Source organism: Solanum dulcamara, chromosome 2 (genome assembly GCF_947179165.1).
Source record: "Solanum dulcamara chromosome 2, daSolDulc1.2, whole genome shotgun sequence".
NCBI lineage: Eukaryota > Viridiplantae > Streptophyta > Magnoliopsida > Solanales > Solanaceae > Solanum > Solanum dulcamara.
Genome location: NC_077238.1, coordinates 22,692,910 through 22,713,699, shown reverse-complemented (window position 1 = coordinate 22,713,699; position 20,790 = coordinate 22,692,910). Strand labels below are relative to the sequence as shown.

Here is a 20,790-nt window from a genome sequence, read left to right as displayed (position 1 = left end):
CGTATGTATGACCTGCCTAGCAGGGTAGAGTCTACCTTGGCAAGTAGATTTCCCTTTTTCTTCGTTGTATGGAGAGACAACGGGATTTCATGTTATAGATCGCATGGTCTTAGTGTCGGTTATGGTTCCTATCCCACATATGTATGATCTCTTATGTATGTCATGATTTAAATTATGCTTTTAAAATACTTGGGTCATTATGATTTTCTCATGAATTTACTTATCTCATCTTATCATGTGTTTTACTTGACCATTGCATCCCATGATTTACGTTGCATGTCATGCCCTCATACTTAGTACATTCCAACGTACTAATGCATACTTTTTGCCTACATTGTCTCATAATGTAGGGGTTGAGGTTGAAGATCATATTCGTCCACGTGGCTAGTTAAGCTTTTCGATCCGGCGGTGTTTGTGGTGAGTCCTCATTTATCGGGGACTACTCATCGAGTTGGTTATTGTTCTCAAAGACTTGTGTTATGTTTCATATTGAGGGTGAGCTAGGGACATGTCTTAGCCTCCGCCCATGTTCATGAGTAGAGGCATCTAGTTGGACAAATGTTTCTAGTCTATGTTGTCATGTAACGTTCTTCATTTATTATTCATGGTTTAGACTTTCTTATGATGTTTCCGCTTTTACTTTACCTTATGTATGCTTATGATATGTACAAGAGGCTTGGTTGGAGCACCTTCGGGGTTTCGATCGCCATGTTACAACTAGGCTCTAGGTCGGATCGTGACAAATAATTCAAATCATTTTTCAAGACTTAATAGTAAACATTAATTAATAGAGATAGTGTAGTGAAATAGTTGTGTCAATTATTATTTTCTTAATGAGCGTGTCAAATTTAAATATAACAAATAAAAATGAATAGAGAAAGTACTAATTAACTTATAGATTTGTAAGGATAGAAAAAATAGTAGGAAGCTTAAAGTTGATAGTTAGCAAGGATGCATAGGTTTTCTTGGATAGAAGAGTTTAAGAGTTTAAGGAGTAACAAAAATAAAAATTGTTACATTAATGATGTTTCTCTGCTAATAATATTTGAGCCATTTTTTTTAACGACTCGGGGGGAGTTAGGGGCTGAGCAACACCCCCAGACTTTAACATTAATAACAAAAATAACAAAAGTAAAAAAAGGGAGATATAAATCTTACCTCCGATCCTATGATGGTACATGAGTCGACTAGCTTACTAAGGCCGGTTAACCCATCTCCATAAACTAGAAATGAAACCTAGAAGTACTAAACACCTAAGAAGAGAGGACTCCTCTCAAATACATAGTATCTAGGAAATGCATAAATGATGAAAACAATTCAGGAAAATAAATCAGGAAAATCAATGTTGATTAAAAATTACTTAGAAATTTGTTGAAAATAGGAGTTAAAAAATAATAAATTATCGCCTAGTTGCAAATTTAAATGAATTTTGTATTAGGTAGTGTTACGGATTGGAATTTGAGGAAATAAGAATTTTTGCTGTTTAACAATTTAATTGGAAAAAAATGATTTTCTTTTCAAATATGTAAAAGTGAATTTTTTTTATAATAATAATATAAAATTAAAATAAAATATAAAGGGCGAAAAAATCATTTCTCCCAAATTTGAGGATGAACTAATAATTGAAGGCTATTTATTTAATTAAATATTATATAATTGCATCCATAATAAAAGGAAATCAATGTACTCTCGCAAAATTAAGGCATACATATAAACCACAAGTCTGGTATGTGAAAAGACACCTAACATGATGGGTATGAAGAAGGAAAAATGGATTTGTTTAAGCAAAAAATATGGAAGTTAAAAAATAGGTATAAAAATTGGGAGGAGCAACCTTCTCGGTCAGAGCTTATCGCACTGAATTTGATTAGTGTGGATCACATTTTTTTTAAGGACGGTTCAATACTATTGGTGGCCTAAAATATATTTCAAAATAAGACCTAATTTTAAAATTTATTTTTCTAATTTTTTGAAATACAAAGTGATGAATAATTATTTTATAATCGAATTCTCGTAATGATTCCTTTTCAATTGATGTAGTATACCTAGTCAATTCAATCTCTCTTGATACATAATTGATCTTGAGTAAGATTTGATCAATTTTAATTTTAAAAAAATTATTTCAGTCAAGACAATTATCAATCAAATAATTAAAAGCTCTTTTTTGTAAATTGTATTAGATTTTCAACTTTTCCCCTTTTTTTTTGAATAATCGATCTCATATTTTTCAATTGACATATTTAAATTTTAATAAGTAATTTTAAAAATTCCAATACAGTAAAAATAACAAATACAATATAAAAAATAAAACTAAAAAGTTGAGATGAAGAAACTTGATTCAAGAAATTTGTTGCTAGATTTCAGTATGTGTTGTTGTTTCTTTGGAATAATTTAATCTTTCTGCCAAAAATAACTATTCAATATTTTCTTGAATTTTTTTATAAAATCAATGCTTAAGTGATCAATAGTCTCTTAAAGTTGTAAGCATAATTCATTTAAACACTTTAATTAGGACTACTACTTATTAGACACTCTAATATTAACGAATATATATCTATTAAACACAAAATGACAATTAGCTATTAACATATTGTCCGTGTAATTGGCATGCATTATCTTAAAAAAATCACGAATAAAATTACGACACCTAGCACATGGGCCCAATCTAACTATAAAATATGAATTTGAAATGAAAAATATTGATAAATATTTCAAATTCTAAAGGACTCAAATAAATTATATTGATTTTTTTATATCATTTTTTATAAGTTTAATGAGTGGCGATGTTTGCTCGAGTCGGTCAATTATTTTAACTTCAATGTGCGATTTTTTTCTTTTTACAAATTCTTTTAAAAAAAGAAAAGAAAAGAAAAAAAGAAGAAGAACCAAAACAAAGTGCAGAAAGTTTAAAATGGAGTGAAGAAAAAGATGAATGGTATAAGGGTGTGCTGTGGGGTTGTTTTGTTTTTTGATTAAGAGATTATTGCTAAATTAAAAAGTTCTTTTTAATTAGTTATTTAGTTAATGCATGTCAAGTGTCAACAAAAAAGGGTACAAGTTTGTCTTATAAAATAAAAATAAAAATTTAAATCTATTCACGCGCTCAACAGTAATGAGGTACACTTATTTTATTATATCAATATTTTGTGTTTAATAGGCACATGTTTTGAACAATTTAGGTGTTTAATAGGTACAAGTCCTAATTAAGATGTCTAAGTAAATTATATGGACAATTTTAAGAGGTCGTCGATAACTTAAGCCTAAAATCAACGGACTAAAAAGTACGATTGCTATATAAATTGGGGGCATAAAGCATTGGCTTTAGATGCTTCACATTGAAGTTGGTCTTGTTTCTCATGTAGTGTTTGTGAGTTATTGCACATAAGTGATATATTTAATGTGCGCTCGAAGAGTAATGGCTGCAGTTTTCTTGTGGAGCTCCCCCAAAAAAAGGGATAATACATGAACAAACATTTACTTGACTTCAGTTAATAACTAAATACTCATTTTGAGAGTGAATATCTAGACATCTCAACCTGATCTCAATTAGTGGCAACTAAACACTCCAACTTGTTGTCATGGACATTTAACACTGACGTCAATCGTAAATTATAAATTTTAGAAATGTCTAGACGATTATTTTGATAAATTGTCTAGACGATTATTTTGATAAATTGGAGTGTTCAATTCATACAATGGAAATGAATTAATGTGTCTAAATGTGCACTCTCTAAATTAAAGTGTTTATTTGTCAACTGATGAAGGTCAAATTTAAATGTTTGTTTCTATATTATGCCTAAGAGATATATCACATTTCATATATTTTGTCAACTCATATTTTAATTATCCAAAATCACATTACTATTTGGCTAATTAACACGGACATTGGATGGAGAAAGATTACTAAACTTATTAATCTATTACTATGCTTTATGATATGAAAGACAAGCATCCCTCACCTCACCTACCAATTACAATGACATCAATTTTTAATATGTTGATGATCTTATTAGTTGTTACAATACCATGACTTTTTAATAGTTGGCTTGTCTATTAGGGGTCATATATTTTTTTACCTTGCCCACTGTGTATTTGATAGCTATTGCCCAAAGAGTAAACAATGAAAAAATTATAACAAAACAATTCAATGTCTCTTTTCATCTACTCTCAATAAACCATATGATAATCGTACTTATTTAAACAAAAAACCATATTGACATGAAAGTTTATAATTGCTGATTTATTCCTTAAACATGAGGAACATTAAATGGAACTTACTTCAACTTATATGAAAACAAAATCAGTACTATATGAATTATGAATATCATCTCGAACGTTCTTCCAATAAATTTGTCTAATATATAATGAGTGATTATATTAATTGATAAATTTAATTCATATACATATCAGACTTGCATAATAAATAGTATACGTACAGTAAAAAGTTAATTATCTTTATATATCATAAAGTATAAAGAGATTATCTTATTTTGGAAAGGTACACAAGAATTTATCCTTTCTTGTCATTTGTCAAGTAGTATTTCTTTCCTATCATAATCAAACATGGGCTCGATCGATCTTATTAAAAAAGGATTTGAAAAATTGGGGTCAAACGAATCGAGTCTTATCATATTTTTTTTAGTAATATTAGTAGTGGTTACCATTAATTTTTAACTTCAACCTGGTAGTTGGAACAAATGTGCACAAATTTAAGGAACTAAAAATACTCATAACTATACTTAAGGGACATCTCTCATAGATAAGGGACAACTTTAATTTGGCTAAAGACTCACCCCATAGTCAATAACGTATTACATCTCATTCTTGTTGCATGTAATGTTATACTGTTTGAAATATTTTTTTGACCAAAATTATATATTCTATTTCTGAAGCAAGACAATACAAGAAATTCCACAAAAATAAATAAATTTGATATACACATACATAATTTTACCAACTCTTCAAGGTAGAAAAAAAGAAAAGCAAATGTTTTTTAAATGTTATAAAGAAGCAAGTTAGCTAACAAATACCAATATGGGTTGTAGATCAAATAGTACTAGTTGGGTAGATAGAGGTGGTGAAATCTAACCTTTGTGGTGCAGTGGTGAGACTGCTTCACCCTTAATTAGAGGTTTCGGGTTCGAGTCCTGTGTATGAAAAAAATCATATTAGGAGCGTCATCTCCGAATGAGCCTGTAGTGCGCGATTTAGATTTAGTCGAGGCTCTACGGGCTTTCGACACCAAGTGAGAGAAAAAAGAAGTTAGCTAACAAATGATTATTGAAGTTGGAAATAACTTACAAGATTTATTACTCCACTAGTAGCATAATTCTATAAGGAATATCATTTTTTATATTTATTTTCTTTGTTCCTTTTTTGCTCATAAGAAGAAAAATAATAGCGCTATTTTAGTAACTAAAATAAAATGAAGGAATGGATTTTAATTATAAGTTTATATTATTAATTGTTTCAACCAAGTAAAAGACTTAAATGGTATGGTGAGAACTATATTAGGAAACATACATTAAATTGAAATGCTAATTGGCTACTCCGATCCCAGCGATATATTGGGAAAGTATGAAAGTTCAGTAGAAACTCTAAAGTAAAAGCCACTCAAACTAAACTTTTAAGTTTTATTAAATATTGTAATAATGTGCATTAGATCAACAATATTTCAATCTCAGTTGTAAGTAAAGCTAATTAGTTGAAGGATAAAGGGATAAGGGTGATTTCATAGGTAGCGAATAATAATTTCGGGATAAAATTTGTGATTTTTATCTCACGTTCAATTATGAGTTTGATTAGTCATGAGATCATTTTATCTCAAGATTTGTATTAAAATAGTAAAATTATTATCCCATATAAAAAGTGAAATAAAATAATTTCATAAAATATCTTTACGTATCCCATCCCGCATATCAAAGGAAAAGGGTTCAGTCAAAATAAAATTATATCTGTCCACTGTCTATTATATTTTTGGAGTGAAATGTTTTTTTCTCTGTTGATTATGAATTTTTTGTTTTATTTATATTTTTTTATGAAGTTACTTATAAATAATACGCAAATTTATTTTGAAAAAAGAACAAATATTGATATATAAATTCACTAATGGCAAAAACTCCATGCTTTGCAGTTTGCACATACCAATATTTATTCACAAAGTTATTTTAAGTCATGTCGATTAAATAAATTTAAACTTATCTAAAATAGGATATATATATATATATATATATATATATATATTTGTATGATAGTAAATCACATCATTAAGTGTAAATGAATATTTAAAAATATTATTAACATTATAAATTTTAAGTGATGTCGATTAAAATAATTTGAAAATTTTAATCCAAAATAAGTTATATATATTGGTAATAAATTATTTGTTGGTTGTAAATCATTAATCTAAAATAAGTTATATTTATGTATTGTATGATTGTAAATATCTCATTAAGTGTAAAGTAAATGCCTACAAATATTAGCAACATTGAAAATTTTAAGTTATATATATATATATATATATATATATATATATATATATATATATATATATATATATATTTGTGTGCCAGTAAATTATTTACCTAAAATAAGTTATATAGAAGTATTTATATGATAGTAAATCATCTCATTAAGTGTAAAATAAATACCTACAACTGTTATTAAAATTATAAATTTTAAGTAGTGTTGATTAAAATATTTTAAAATTATATATTTGTGGAATTTCACTGGATTGTTGTTGTATATTTGTGTGATAGTAAGACCCCATTTGGATTGACTTATAAGTTGTTTTCAGCCTTTTTGAGTGTTTGATTAGCCAACTTAATTGTGCTTAAAATAAGCCTAAAAAAATAATTAAATCTGTTTGATTTAGCTTTATCTAAAACAACTTATAAGCTAAGAAAAAATAAGTTGGACTTCAAATAAATCAACAGACACTAACCCATTTACATTTTTTTCTTCAAAAATTCGATATTGGTATGGGGCCAAAAAAACTCCTAATTTACTATTTCTTAGTACTACTAACTATTTTAAAGAGGAGGCCCTGAGAAGAGGAGTCTTAATTGCAGTCAAATATAATCTCTCTCTCTTTGAGATCAATACTGACTTTATTGACATACAACAACAACAACAACGAACCCAGTGTGATCCCACCATGTGGGGTCTGGGGAGGGTAGAGTGTACGCAGACCTAACCCCCACCTTAAAAGGTAGGGCGTCTGTTTCCGAAAGACCCTCGGCTTAAGAGAGAAGAAACAAGGGAGGAGAAACAAGGAAAAACAAGACATAGGTCAGTAAAGCCAGGCATATAACAGACAATATAAAGATATGAATAATGAGAGCGATAAAGCGATAAAGTCAGGGTAGGAAAGATCGGGGGTAAAGGAGCATTAACTACTATAGATAAAATAGGATACCCAAAGTAGACTGGCCAACTAATATAAGCAGTAATCCCATGCAAAATCATATGTTAAGACAGATGAGCGCGACTACGACAACTATGGAGAACCGATCGGCCACCTAGCCCACTATCTTAGTCCGAGTCCTCCATAGCCTCCTATCTAAGGTCATGTCCTCGGAGAGCTGCAACTGTGTCATATCATGTCTAATGACCTCTTCCCAATATTTCTTCGGCCTCCCTTTGCCCCTCCTGAAACCGTCCATAGCCAACCTCTCGCACCTCCGCACTGGAGCATCTGTGTCTCTCCTCTTCACATGTCCAAACCATCTCAGTCTCGCTTCCCGCATCTTGTCCTCCACCGATACCACTCCCACCTTGTCTCAGATATCTTCATTCCTAATTCTATCCATCCTAGTGTGCCCACACATCCACCGCAGCATTCGCATTTCCGCGACTCTCATCTTCTGGACATGAAGTTTCTTGATTGGCCAACACTCCACCCCGTACAATAGGGTCGGTCTAACCACCACTTTGTAGAACTTGCCTTTGAGTTTTGGTGGCACTTTCTTGTCACACAGCACTCCGGAGGCGAGCCTCCATTTCATCCACCCTGCATTGATGCGGTGTGAAACATCGTCGTCGATATCCCCATCTTCCTGTATAATAGACCCAAGGTATTTGAAGCTTCTTTTCTTTTGAATGGCCTGGGTACCAAGCCTCACTTCCCCGTCAGCCTCACGCGGCAGGCCACTGAAACTGCACTCCAAGTATTCTGTCTTGGTCCTACTCAATTTAAATCCTTTAGACTCCAACGTCTGTCTCCAGCCCTCCAGCTTGTCGTTAACTCCGTTGTGAGTCTCGTCAATCAGGACTATGTCATCCGCGAACAACATACACCAAGGCACCTCACCTTGTATTTGTCTAGTCAATTGATCCATCACCAGAGCGAATAGAAACGGGCTAAGAGTCGATCCCTGGTGCAACCCCATCGTAACAGAAAAGTGCTCCGAGTCCCCCCCAATCAAAATAATATGCTTTATGAAAATTTGCTCGTTAAGTGCAGGTACTAAATGATGAAGTTGGAAATCACCAAGCTGTCCCATGTATTTAAAGAGTAGAACAAAATAGCATATACTTTAACTAAAGAAGGAACGAATGAAGCTGTTTTTGATGTACCCATCATTTTGATAGTTGATACAGTGTTTGTTCGAGATGAAATGAAAGCAAACACTCTAGTAGGAACTAATAATGATAAAAAAATAAAAATTTATTTTGAAAATTCCAAGGTCGGAATGTGACCCAAACAGTCACTAACGAGCATCTTAATGTAATGGATGCATCAGCAGTTCAACTTTAACATATATATAAATCCCTTTGCTAAAAAAATCTATTTTAAAGAGGTAATCCTCTCTTTAGTTGCTTATTAATAAGTAGTGTAATGTAATATAGCAATTAGATATTGTACTTTAAAGTCAATGAGGATGGTTTGGTTGAAATACAAATCAACACATATAACAAAGTATTTCCACAAGAATTATAGTGGAGTGGTAATTTTTTTTTAATTATTAACTAGAGATTTCAAGTTCGAATACCCCTGGATACAAAGCCGTCTTTATTAGTAAGCACTTTATCTTCAATGTGAGACTTTGCAGCGTAAATTCGAATTTAATTGAGCCCCAATATAGATACTGAACACCAAATGAAAAATATAAAAAAATACTCCTTTTCGTCCATATTAAGTGAATTATTAACTTTCTCATAATTCAGAATAATTTTTTTAAAAAGTTAAAGAAAATTGTTAGCCCCCTCATATTTACCCTTTCTTTCAATGAGTTTCTTAACTATTTCCTCCGTGCATTTTTACTTGTTAAATTTGAACTTGGTGCAACCATTAGGAAAATATAATAATTGACATGACTATTTTAACACACTATTTTTATTAATTAATATTTAGTATTATGTCTTGAAAATAGATCTGGGGAATAGTGATAAGTGCTAAGGATAAAATATAAAAATAATAATTGTCTTTTCTTAATATATTAAAAGTGACAAGTAAAAACTAAAATCTATTTATGAAATAGTCCATAAGTAAAAGTGAATAGAGGAAGCAATTTACATTTTTTAGGAGAATATTTAAGAATAATCAAAAGGATAATAGTAAAAATTTACCTTTAATTTTTGTTCTTAAATAATTTTCTCAAGAGTATGTCATACCTCAATAATTTACTTAATATGAATTAGAGGGTGTATTAAATTAAGACATGTGAATGAAAAGCACAAAATTTATCACAAAAGAACATGGTGTAGTGAATGAATGTGCTCCTCCCTTAATTAGAGGAAGTATGAAAAAATTCTTGATAATTTTTTTTTTCTTAATGAAATCTTACGCAACACAAATTTAAACTGGTCGATATTTAATATGAGTATCAAGTAAAACTAAAAGAAAAAAGATGGAATGATTTCAGAGACTCCTATACTTGACTCTATTTGTCACTTAGACCCTTCTACTCACGATTTTGCCAAGTGAACACTTAAAGTTATTAAAACACATTATTTTAAACCCCTATGATCATGTGTGTCTCTCAATCGTGCTGATGTGGATAACACATCACTATCCACATCAAATATAAATTGGCACATCTTTTTTTATTACAAATAATATATTTTTTTAAAGAAATCTCAAACTCATCTCCAAACCCTTTTTTCTCGATTTCTTTCCAATTTTTCTTCTCTTTCCAAATCTTTCATCTATTTTGCTATTTAGATCTTATCTTATCTTCATTGTTTTTTTTCTTCCCTTGTAGATTTTTTGTGTTGAAGAGGAATTAGAGACAAGTAAAGCTTTGTTATGGTATTCTATTATAAATTTTGTTATTTAATGGTGGTGATAAAGTGACTAAAATGGAGGGTGAGAGAAAAAAAAGAAGAAGATGGTCACTATAGAAAATTCATCAAAAATGCTCTATATAAAATTGCGTTCAATTTTAAAAGCATCAAACATATGTATTTAAAAAACCCATCTAAAATTCGACTCTATTTCATAATCAAGAATTTCCCTTTTTTTGCCTTTTTTTTTTACCCAAATCTAAATAAATATCATTTTTCTCAATCATACCAGAACTCTCAAATGATAGAAAGAATATGAGAAAAAACAGAAAGGAAGAATTGTGTGTAGGAGTATGAGAAGAGATAGAGGAAGTGTGTGTTGGTGATGGGGGTTGGGCGGAAAATATGAGGAAGAAGAAGAAGAGTACACTAGATTGGGGGTGGAGAATTTTTTTTCTTTTTTAAAATTATTATATTTTTCCTTTTAACTTCAATATTTTTTTAAATTATAATAATTCTCTTTACTTGCTTTTTAATGCATGTAACCACGCTTTTTATCCGATTCAAAAAAAAAATGCTACATAAGCTTGGTCAATGGTCAAAGGGGTTTAAAATAATGTGTTTTAAGAACTTTAAGTATTCACTTGACAAAGTCGTAAGTAGAAAGATCTAGGTGACAAATAGAGCCAAGTACAAAGGCCTCCGAGGTCATTCCGCCGAGAAAAACAAACTTAAGTTTTAGAGCCCGTTTGGATGAGCTTAAAAAAATAACTTTTATGTATGAAGTGATTTTAGAACTTTGAAGTGCTGAAAGTTATTTTTATAGATAAGCAGTTGAGTGTTTGGATAAAAGTGCTTAAATGAGGAAAATGATGTGAATTTTAGGATTAAAAAAATAAAAAGGGTAGTTTGGGAATTTAGTTAAAATATAAGGGATATACAAGTAATTTCCATAGTCAAAGAAAATGACTTTAAACACTTAGAAAAAAAAAGTTAGGAATCCTAACTTTTCATTTTTGACTATTTTTAAGAACTTTATGAGTTAAAGTTAGCATTAAACAAACACGTCCAAAAACTAAAAAGGGGTTTAAGTTAGTTTTGACCAACTTTTGTTAGCAGTAGGATGTAAGGAATAGTGTGATCTAGCACCTAGGGAATTGTACTTGGTATAGTAGTAAAAACACATCCACAAACTCACGTGTGAATTGTGATGTTAGGCTTTTGATACCTTTTCCATGAACATTAAAACTTCTCCACCATAACCTCAAACATCACAATAATAAATCTCTGTTTAGCTGCTAATAGTATGGAATATTATCTAACTGTAATTATCCAACATTAACAAAAAAAATAAAATGAAAAAGGAAAAAGAAGGAAAGGGAACTATCAGATAGCAGAAAGAAAGAGAAAGAAAAGGGAAAGCTTGCTGTTGCTGAGAAGGAAAGAAGCAAATTACTATTCAACCCTAAAACCAAAAGCCTCTTTTACTGCTCATTCATCATCATCATCAGCATCAATTCCTTCTGCAAATTCACTGTTGCTGCTTTCTTTTTTAGGAAAAAATGGTTTCTTAGGGTTTACTCCTATTTTGATCCACAACAACTCATCTGCATTCTTAGAAAGAAAAAAAAAATGCTTTTTTGGGTTCACTTGTGTATTATTCCACAACCCATCTCTGCATTTTGCTGATCTGTACGAATATTTGCAGATCCAGCTTTGGGTTTCTACTCTTTCTTGATCTTCTCTTCTTTCAAGCTCAGATTTTTCTTCAAATTTCAAGCTTTCTGGTGTCATTGGAGTAGTGAGGTTTGGGTGTTGACGCCAATTTCAGTTTTGATGAGTCTGTAAGCTCAAAGGGACTGTTAGTTGACTTGCTTTTGTTTAATTCGTGATTGAGTTAGGGTTCTTGAGATACCTCCTTGTGGAATTTTGCATTTTTTTAAATTCTTTTTGTATGTGGAGTTCCTGCTTGATTTTTTAGTATCTCATTATAGTGATTGGGCATTTGGAGTTGAACTGTTGCCAAGATTCTGTATAGAGTTGACCGAGTGGCTAAACGTTCAGTTTTGGCCTTAGATTTTGGAATTCACATTATTTTGACAAGGACTATTGTTTTGTCTTTATGTTCCAGGGGTATGTAAAGGATGTAGTTTGAAGTAAATTGAATTCCCACTTTGAGATTTCTGTGTAAACTTGAGTTTAGGTGAGAAGGTCTAGCTGAAGTGGTTGAAATCTTGCTTAATTGTTCATGGGGGACACAGTATGCTGTTTTAGTTTGGGATTCCTGGGGGAATTTGACTGATTAGTATTGGTCGAAGTTGACACTGTGATGCCTCCTTTACCGGCTATGAGATGCTCTCCTGGAAGGGAACTCAGGGCAGAAAATCACAAGAGAGGACGCAGTCTTGAAAGTGGGATTCATTTGAGGGAGAAGGATGATGATCTTGCCCTGTTTAATGAGGTCCAAACCAGAGAAAGAGATAATTTCTTGCTTCAATCAAATGATGAAATCGAAGACTTATTTTGTAAGATAATGCATTAATTTATGTTTCACATTTTAGAGCTTTATTTTGTTGCCACGCACAGAAACATGCTCTTGCTTTTATTTTCCTGACTATATTGCTTCTGTTGTTCATTGTCGTTGGCAGCGACTAAATTGAGGTATTTTTCGGATTATAAGCTTGGAATATCAATTCCAGCTCGAGGAGAGAGTAGTGACCTTCTTAATGCGGAAGGCGATAAGAATGACTATGACTGGTTGGTTATGTTTATCTTTCAAGCATTTTACTCTTTACTCCCCTCATTTTGTCATTTTGTACATATATGTTGAAAATGAACTCAAATGCATAGTTTGCTTAATGGCTACATGCTTGTCCAAACTTTCTATTCATGTTTCTAATTTAGTTAAAAAACTTCCCTTTGTTTACGATTCGAAAGCTTTGGAGCCAGAAAGAATAGGCTTGTTCAATGTAAGTCTACAGTAAAATTTTAGAAAGAAGAAATGCATTTTTATTTTCTTCAGAGACATATTTATTTTTTATCACACATGTTAGGTGGTGTAAGTTCTTCAATATACCCCTCATGCCTAATATAGTAATATGCTGAGTTATTGATGAAATGTAATCTAATATGCTGTGTTATTGATGAAAGGTTATTGACCCCTCCGGACACTCCTCTTTTTCCTTCTTTGGATGACGAGAGTCATGAGACACGCCCGACAAATCATGAGCAGAGGGGCCGCCCTAGAAGCCAGCCGATTTCAATCTCTAGATCATCAACGGTGAGCATTTTAGTCAATCAACTGTTATTCGTTCTAATTCATTGAATTAATCCATTATAAAAATAGAAAAATATCAGAAAAAGAAGGGAACTTCCCTTTTTTGGGAACTGTATTGATGATTATAGTTGAACAACGTATCAAATGCAACCTAACCATATCAAATACATGGAACTTCTGTTTTAATCTAATACAATCAATTTAATAACTTTCATATGGATTGAATGGCAGATGGACAAGAGTTACAGAAGTAGTAGAGGTAGCGCCAGTCCGAATCGCCTTAGCCCATCTCCTAGGTCTAGCTATACTGCCGATCAATCAAGAGGAAGACCATCTTCAGCTCCTCATTCAAGTCCACCGCCTAATTTGCGGCATTCTACTCCGACAAGGAAACTTTCTCCCTCACCTAAGAAATTCTCAACACCTCCTCCAAGGTCCTCTACACCAACTCCTCGGAGGATGAGCACAGGCTCTAGTGGTACTGCTGCTCCATCGCAAGTGAGGGGCACCTCTCCTGTTAAGACTAGTAGAGGAAACTCTGCATCACCAAAGATTAGGGCGTGGCAGTCAAATATTCCAGGATTTTCCTTGGAGGCACCTCCCAATCTTCGTACTTCACTGGGTGATCGCTCTGCTTCCTATGTGAGAGGGTCTTCTCCTGCATCCAGAAATGGATCAAGGTCTGGAAGACAATCAATGTCCCCGACTGCTTCTCGAAGTGTCAGTTCATCACATAGTCATGATCGTGACCATTTTAGCTCTCACAGTAAAGGTTCAGTTGCATCGTCTGGTGATGACGACATGGATTCTCTACAATCCATTCCTGTGAGCCGTTCAGATTGTTCAGGTCCAAGAAGTATTGGGTTCCAAAATAAGAAAGCTCTTGGGCTTTCAAAGAAGCCAACAAGAGTAGTATCCTCTAGTTCTGCTCCAAAGAGATCCTTTGACATGGCAATCCGGCAAATGGTATATTACCTTCATTTACTCTTGCGTTGTTTCTAGAATTTGCGAAACACTAATATGAACCTGGCATTAATTCTCTATATTGTTTTCTCATAAAGATGTCACTAGGATGTTTCTAGAATTTGCGAAACACTAATATGAACCTGGCATTAATTCTCTATATTGTTTTCTCATAAAGATGTCACTAGGATGGACCGTTGATTGGAAATGGGACCATTATGCTCAAGTTGTGCTAAAAATGGGATTTGGGTTAAAAAAAGGGGTGGGGGGTGGGGTCAGCTGTCAGGTATACTTTAGGTTGTATCTTTTTAATGCTTGGGACTAGTTGTCAAAAATCCAAACAGAAAGTTTAAGGAAATATTGACATCTTAGGAAGTATGAAATGTTGCTGGAAGTTAAAAGTTTTGGTTTATTGATGCCTAATACTTCTTTGAACATCTTTAACATTTTCATTACACTTGAAACATTGATAAAGATCTTCCTTCATATGCCACATTTTACCAAGGAGCTGTCCTGGAAATTTTCTGAAATTACGATATAACGACACACATGCACACTAATATTTTCCAAATTATTTTTTAATCGCTATTTTCCAAATTCTTTTTAATCGGTATTTCCCATAGTCAAAAGCTTCCCCGTAGTATTCAATTTTTCTAAATACTGAGGAGTAATTTACTATTCAATGAATTACTGATAGCACAGTAGTACCAAGTCTTGGACTATAATTTAACATCCAGGATAATAACATCTTAGTCTTTTGTGGCCTAATGGTCATGAAGTGTGTTGAGAACCATGAGCTCAGGAGCAGATTTACCTTATGCCAAGGGGTGTCACATGACACTGCTTTGTCTGAAAAATTTATTACATATATATACATGATTGGAATCAAAATAAATGGTAAATAAAATAAAGTGACACTGCCTAACACAAAGAGCAACACAGCTCATTTGGTGCGGCGCCTTAATTTTCGGTTAGATGTCGTGACTTCGAAACTCAACACCTTCATTCGTTTTTTTAAATTTTTTGTTCACCTTCATACATAAAAATTCAGAAGGGCTTGTCCAGGGTAGAGCGGTGGACCTCTTATAAGTTAAGAAAACTGTGAACCAATAAATCCAAAAAATCATATTCTAATTCTTGCGACAAGATAATATTAGACTTCTTAAGGAAGGATGTTGCTGCTATCCTCGTTAATTTTTCATTTTTTTTTTTCGAATTTATATCGCTAAACAATGTGTCTAGCTGCTTTTTATTAATAATAAAAATAAAAATTCCGCAACATGGATAAGCACAAGTAAGGAGGGCCAAGCCTCACCTTACCAATCCTAATGAGATAACGAACATCTACTAACACACACTCTTGCTTTTCTAGTTAGTTGTGTTATATTTTTTTCTTCATCTTCTTTCTCATCAATAAAAATGATTAAGATCGATTGGCGAAATCAAATGAATGATGACTTTTTTAGTGATCCTTTGATGCCTTGTATAGAAAAAAAGTGTTTAGAAATGAAAATGCATCGAGGAGAGCTATATTAATGTGAATTGTGCTTTATTCATATGATGTTCTTTAATATAACGTTATAGTGTTTTATTTGTTTTCATTTTAAAATGCGATACCACTTACGAAAAATTCCGCATACGCCACTGCATGAGGTCTCAGATTCAAATCCCATGCAGGGACAAAAAAATAAGTCAATTTCTTAAGACAGAGTTACCTAATACCTGTTGCTGGTGCTAATTGGTAGGTATTACGTGGAATTAGACGGCCCGGATATCACAGTTATTAAAAATATCTTAGTCTTTTGTCTGTTTGGATAATTGGTTATTCTACCATGGAAACTTGGAACGTCCCTTAAACCCTATTACCTCAAATATTTTCCCAAATTTCATTTTGTTATCTTATGATTAGTCTGCAAAGCATAAAAAAATTGACGGCAATACACTGGCCTTTGGATTACAAGTAGGGAAAATTATGTTTTTTCCTTATTTCAATTAGTAAGGATCTTTTGTATATACATGAAATTGCATTTTTCTGGGGAAAGTACATGCAATTGCATTTTGCATGTGTCATTTGTTACAATAAAAGACTCTGTTTGAAGGGGAAATAGAAAGGTATATAAATCTTGGTTTCTTTTGAATTCGAATAAGTGAATTTCCTTGAGAAGAAGGTTGTCAGAAAACAAACTTATTTTCATTCTTTTATTATGTTGATAGGATGTTGAGAAACAAATTTATTCGTGTTATACCCTCATTTTATTCCCTTTTAGATTAAAATTCTGAAAACCTCATTGTTTAAAGTGAGTTATAAGTTGAAAACCTAGTTAATTGTTTGAAAATCAGAACAGCTACATACTGAAAACAGACTTATTTTTTTAATCCTCATTTATTGTAGTTGTTCAGTTTGATTATTGTTTATATTTGTTTATTTATTAGAACAATTAACTAGTCCGACTAACAATAGTTTCTTAAAGATATTTATCAACAAACTCTTTTCCCCTTAAAATTCTGCTAAAGATGAAGAACTGCTGGTATGTTACATTTATTATTGGTTATGTTTTCCCAATTGAGCTAGCAGATCTAACCTTGGTAAGAAAGATCGATGCATTACGTATTTATTTTCTAGGTTCAAACTCAGGTCTGGAGTCTTTACAGGGTTGGAAAATCATGCATAATCATATATAAAGGTTGTTGCTGTAATTTATTTGAAGGACTAGTTATATGTCATAGAATAGAAGAGTAACAGTTCAAAATAACCGTAATCTTGTTATACAGACCTTGCATGAGGATGTGGGGCATAGACTGTGTTTGGACTAATGTTTCGGCGTCTCTGCATCATTTTTGTTCCTTGATGCTTCTTTTGTAGTTAAAAGCATGTCTGTTTACATCGAGGCAGTAAATAAGTAACCCCAAACTAAATTGAGTTAGGTAGTCTCTGCTATTGGAGTGTTACCCAACCAAACAAAAGCGAGCACACCTCCTAAGAAAGAGACCAGAATATTTGACAAGGGTCATCACTAACCATTTGCGCTTGCTTTGTTCTTCCCTGTTGTCAAGTTACCTTCTTGTTACCTTCATCATCATTTTTGCTTCTTTTCGGAAAGTGGTCAAGTGAGTGGCATGGCAAACCAGTAAAAATCTTCAAACTTGCAAAACTTAAGATGTTATCCCATTGTATCACCCCCAGTGCAAGTAAAACTCCTCAGCAAACTAATTAAAGGTATCCTATACCAGCACTGTTTCCCTAACACCAAAGCATTGGACTTAATATAACAAATTATAGCTGGGAACTTGGCGCTTAGTTTTGCTGATTAAGGAAATACAAGCTCTCAATTGCAGCTAAATAATCACTGCATGGGAGAATGTATGGTTTTCTCATTCGATTTGTTGAGAAAATATGTTTCTGAAGTCCACCCCTACAACAACCCTATTGCAGGATCACAGGAAAGCTCCCCAGAATATGTTCAGGCCCCTCTTATCAAGTGTCCCCAGTTCAACCTTCTACGCTGGAAAAGCAAGCACCACACATCGTTCTATAATTTCCAGAAACTCCTCCATCACAAGTAGCAGTAATGCTAGCTCTGATCAAGCCACAATTGGACTACATGACAATGAAGGAAGTGAACAAAACCAGGAGGATATAGGTAATGATCAAGTAAAGACAACATATGCTGATTTACAGGATGAAGTTTTTGTCCTTGATAAGGCTGATTCTACAAATGAAGATCTCGGGAAACAAATCTATGATAGGGTCTCTTGCAGTCCACTTGGTGATCCTGATGGTGACCTGAGGGTTGATTCTCCACTTGTTGGCTCTAAAATTTGCAGTACACATGATAAAACTTTGGAAATGGTAGCAGATGTGGAAGTCTTGAACTCGAATGCAAGTGTGACCCACATGAATGCTCTAGAAGATGCCGTACTGTGTTCTAGATGTGGTCAATGGTACTATCACACTGAATCACTTGATGGAGATCTGAAGCTTTGTCTAGATTGTGTTCATTCAGAAGTACAATTGTGTGCTACTCCCCCATTAAGTTCGGTAGTTGGTGAGAATTCTCCTGAAATTTTGACAGCAATCCTAGAAAACAGATCAATTGATGGTTTTGAACCAGCTGGGAATTCACATTATTCCTCAGAAGCAACTAGTAAGAATAAATTAGGGGATTATCATCATAGATTGAGTCCTGATGAGGGTGAGAAGGCTTATATGAAGTCAAATGTAAATGAAGGTGTGCAAAGCCGCCAAGCAATGGCTCAATCACCGAATGCCTATATCAGCTCCAAGCCTGTTCTGAATGCTGAAAAAGCAGAAGGTGCAGGTATTTCAGTGCTGCTGAATAGATCAAGTAGTGAGAAGGGGAACATTGTTCAGAATAGGACACTTTCTGCCACTAATATAAATTATGATGATTTATCATATGTAAGAGATGCAGTGAACAGCTTGAGAAGCTCCACTGGATATGGTAGTGCATCTGCTTCATCATCCATTGATTTGGGCTCCACTGGTCACATAGAGACTCGGTTCCAGCGGCAATTAAGTGGAAGGAAACTCGACTTGGAAAATTATCGGAATCAGAATGATAGAAAGCTCCAAAGCTCCAACTCATCCTTGTCTGGAACTTCAAGTAATGCAGTACAAACTTTAAGCATTGTGACAAATTCCCTTGAAGAGTCCTTCGAAACATCTGCGTCTGCCCACTGGCAAAAGAATGTTGAGGTAGCATGTGTTGATCGAGAAGAACTGCTACATGAAGAAAATACAAAAGTGGACAACTTATGCACTGATGTTGAGAGTGATGATAATTGTAGAGTTGCTTCCAAGTCCGTGGATCACACAGGATCTGTGCCATCAGTTGCAAATTTTGAGGACTCCAGTTCATATATGAATTGTGAAAACTTGGCAAATAACTCAGACAATTCTGTGAATGTGGAACCTTGTGATTTGATTTCTGAAACTCGTCCTATTGAGGAAGATGTGTCAAATTCTTCGGTTGATAAAGTGGAGATTGTGACTTCTTTGAATCATAGCTCACTACATGAAATATCTGAACTGGAAATTGAGAATGGTCATGTGGGTTCTCTTGATTTACAATCTGATGTTTGCTCGTTGCACTCGGGGAGCAGCATAGATGAATTAAATGAGCAGTCCTTGCATGCGGCGTCTGGTGATGGCGATGAAATATTAGCATCTGTTGACAAAGCTGATTCCATGGATCACAAGGACATCGTTCTTGGTATGTATATTTCCTGCGTTGTAATTATACATTTTCTTGTTAAGGTTTTCCCTTTCGGGATGTGTAATAGCTGTTGAACTAAATGACATAGGAAATCAAGTCTACAATCCCGTTAAAAGTTTAAGGCGTGTACATCCACTAGTTTGCTCTTTTGTGTCTGAAGTTTCATCTCTTGTGACAGAAGAATCAACTGTTACACTGGAGGGGCAAGGAGGTAACAAGCCAAGAAGCTTGACACTAGAAGAAGCTACTGATACAATACTGTTTTGTAGCTCCATTGTACATGACCTTGCATATCGAGCTGCAAACATAGCTATTGAAAAAGAGGATTCAGTTCTGTTGAAAGATTCACGGCCAACAGTGACTATAGTGGGCAAAGCGAATTCTGATAGAAGGGATCCTCGTGGTAGAATCTCAGGTAGACGTAATTCTAAGTCCTCTCAAAAGGCTAGTCAGAAGATGGAGTTAGACGCAAAGCCTCCTCAAAGCAACACCAACACAGAAAGTGATGAGAAAACCGACAAATCCACAACTCGCATTGTTGGAGTTCCTATTAAAGATGGCAGCTTGAATCCTCCAAAGCTGGAATCCAAGTGCAACTGCAGCATAATGTGAGTACTCTCAAAGTCGATGCTTGGTGCACTTCTATTTGATGATCAGCAATTTTTTTGTTTGTTTGTTTGTTTTGCATTGTTTGTAAGAAGAAACATATATATTTCTAATAACATAATCGTTGTAAAGCTTAATTGATTGTTAGGGAGATAAATAGCAAAAGGCATTGGAGGTTGGTTCCAATAGCCATATTCTTGTTAGTCCATTTGTATGTGATTATAGTTTTTCCACTGGAGAGCAAGTGTGAATTCTTTTTTCCTTTCTGGTGCTAGAGGAGATTCTGAATTCAGAACCCTTCCATTTTGGGTTCGTTATTTTTTTGATGCAGATAAAATGGTTATTTAGCTATAAATTTATTTTATTATTTATTTATTTATTATACGTGCATATGAGGTTAGAGAAAAATTATTTTGTATTCCAAACTGTAAACGACAATTTTTCGAGGCGAGAAAGATAAACAATCAAGACAAAAAAATT

General features: G+C 33.4%; 2 protein-coding genes across 3 annotated transcripts; one reads left to right on the top strand and one right to left on the bottom strand.

Annotated features, from left to right (window-relative positions):
- Positions 1-7,144: 7,144 nt before the first annotated feature.
- Positions 7,145-8,413, bottom strand: LOC129875878 (uncharacterized). The gene has a single exon (XM_055951103.1). It carries the CDS (start codon positions 8,388-8,390, stop codon positions 7,782-7,784), a length of 609 nt encoding a protein of 202 aa, XP_055807078.1. The 5' UTR covers positions 8,391-8,413; the 3' UTR covers positions 7,145-7,781.
- Positions 8,414-11,495: 3,082 nt separating this feature from the next.
- LOC129880444 (uncharacterized) lies at positions 11,496-20,570 on the top strand. Of its 2 annotated transcripts, none has more exons than XM_055954480.1 (6): positions 11,496-12,752; positions 12,876-12,984; positions 13,378-13,507; positions 13,736-14,470; positions 17,901-19,701; positions 19,886-20,570. In XM_055954480.1, the coding sequence occupies exons 1-6, from the start codon at positions 12,557-12,559 to the stop codon at positions 20,314-20,316; spliced, it is 3,402 nt and encodes a 1,133-aa protein (XP_055810455.1). In that variant the 5' UTR covers positions 11,496-12,556; the 3' UTR covers positions 20,317-20,570. The 2 variants fall into 2 exon arrangements, with proteins under 2 accessions (XP_055810455.1, XP_055810453.1); XM_055954478.1 differs by having other exon boundaries at positions 11,498-12,752; positions 19,883-20,570.
- Positions 20,571-20,790: the final 220 nt, after the last annotated feature.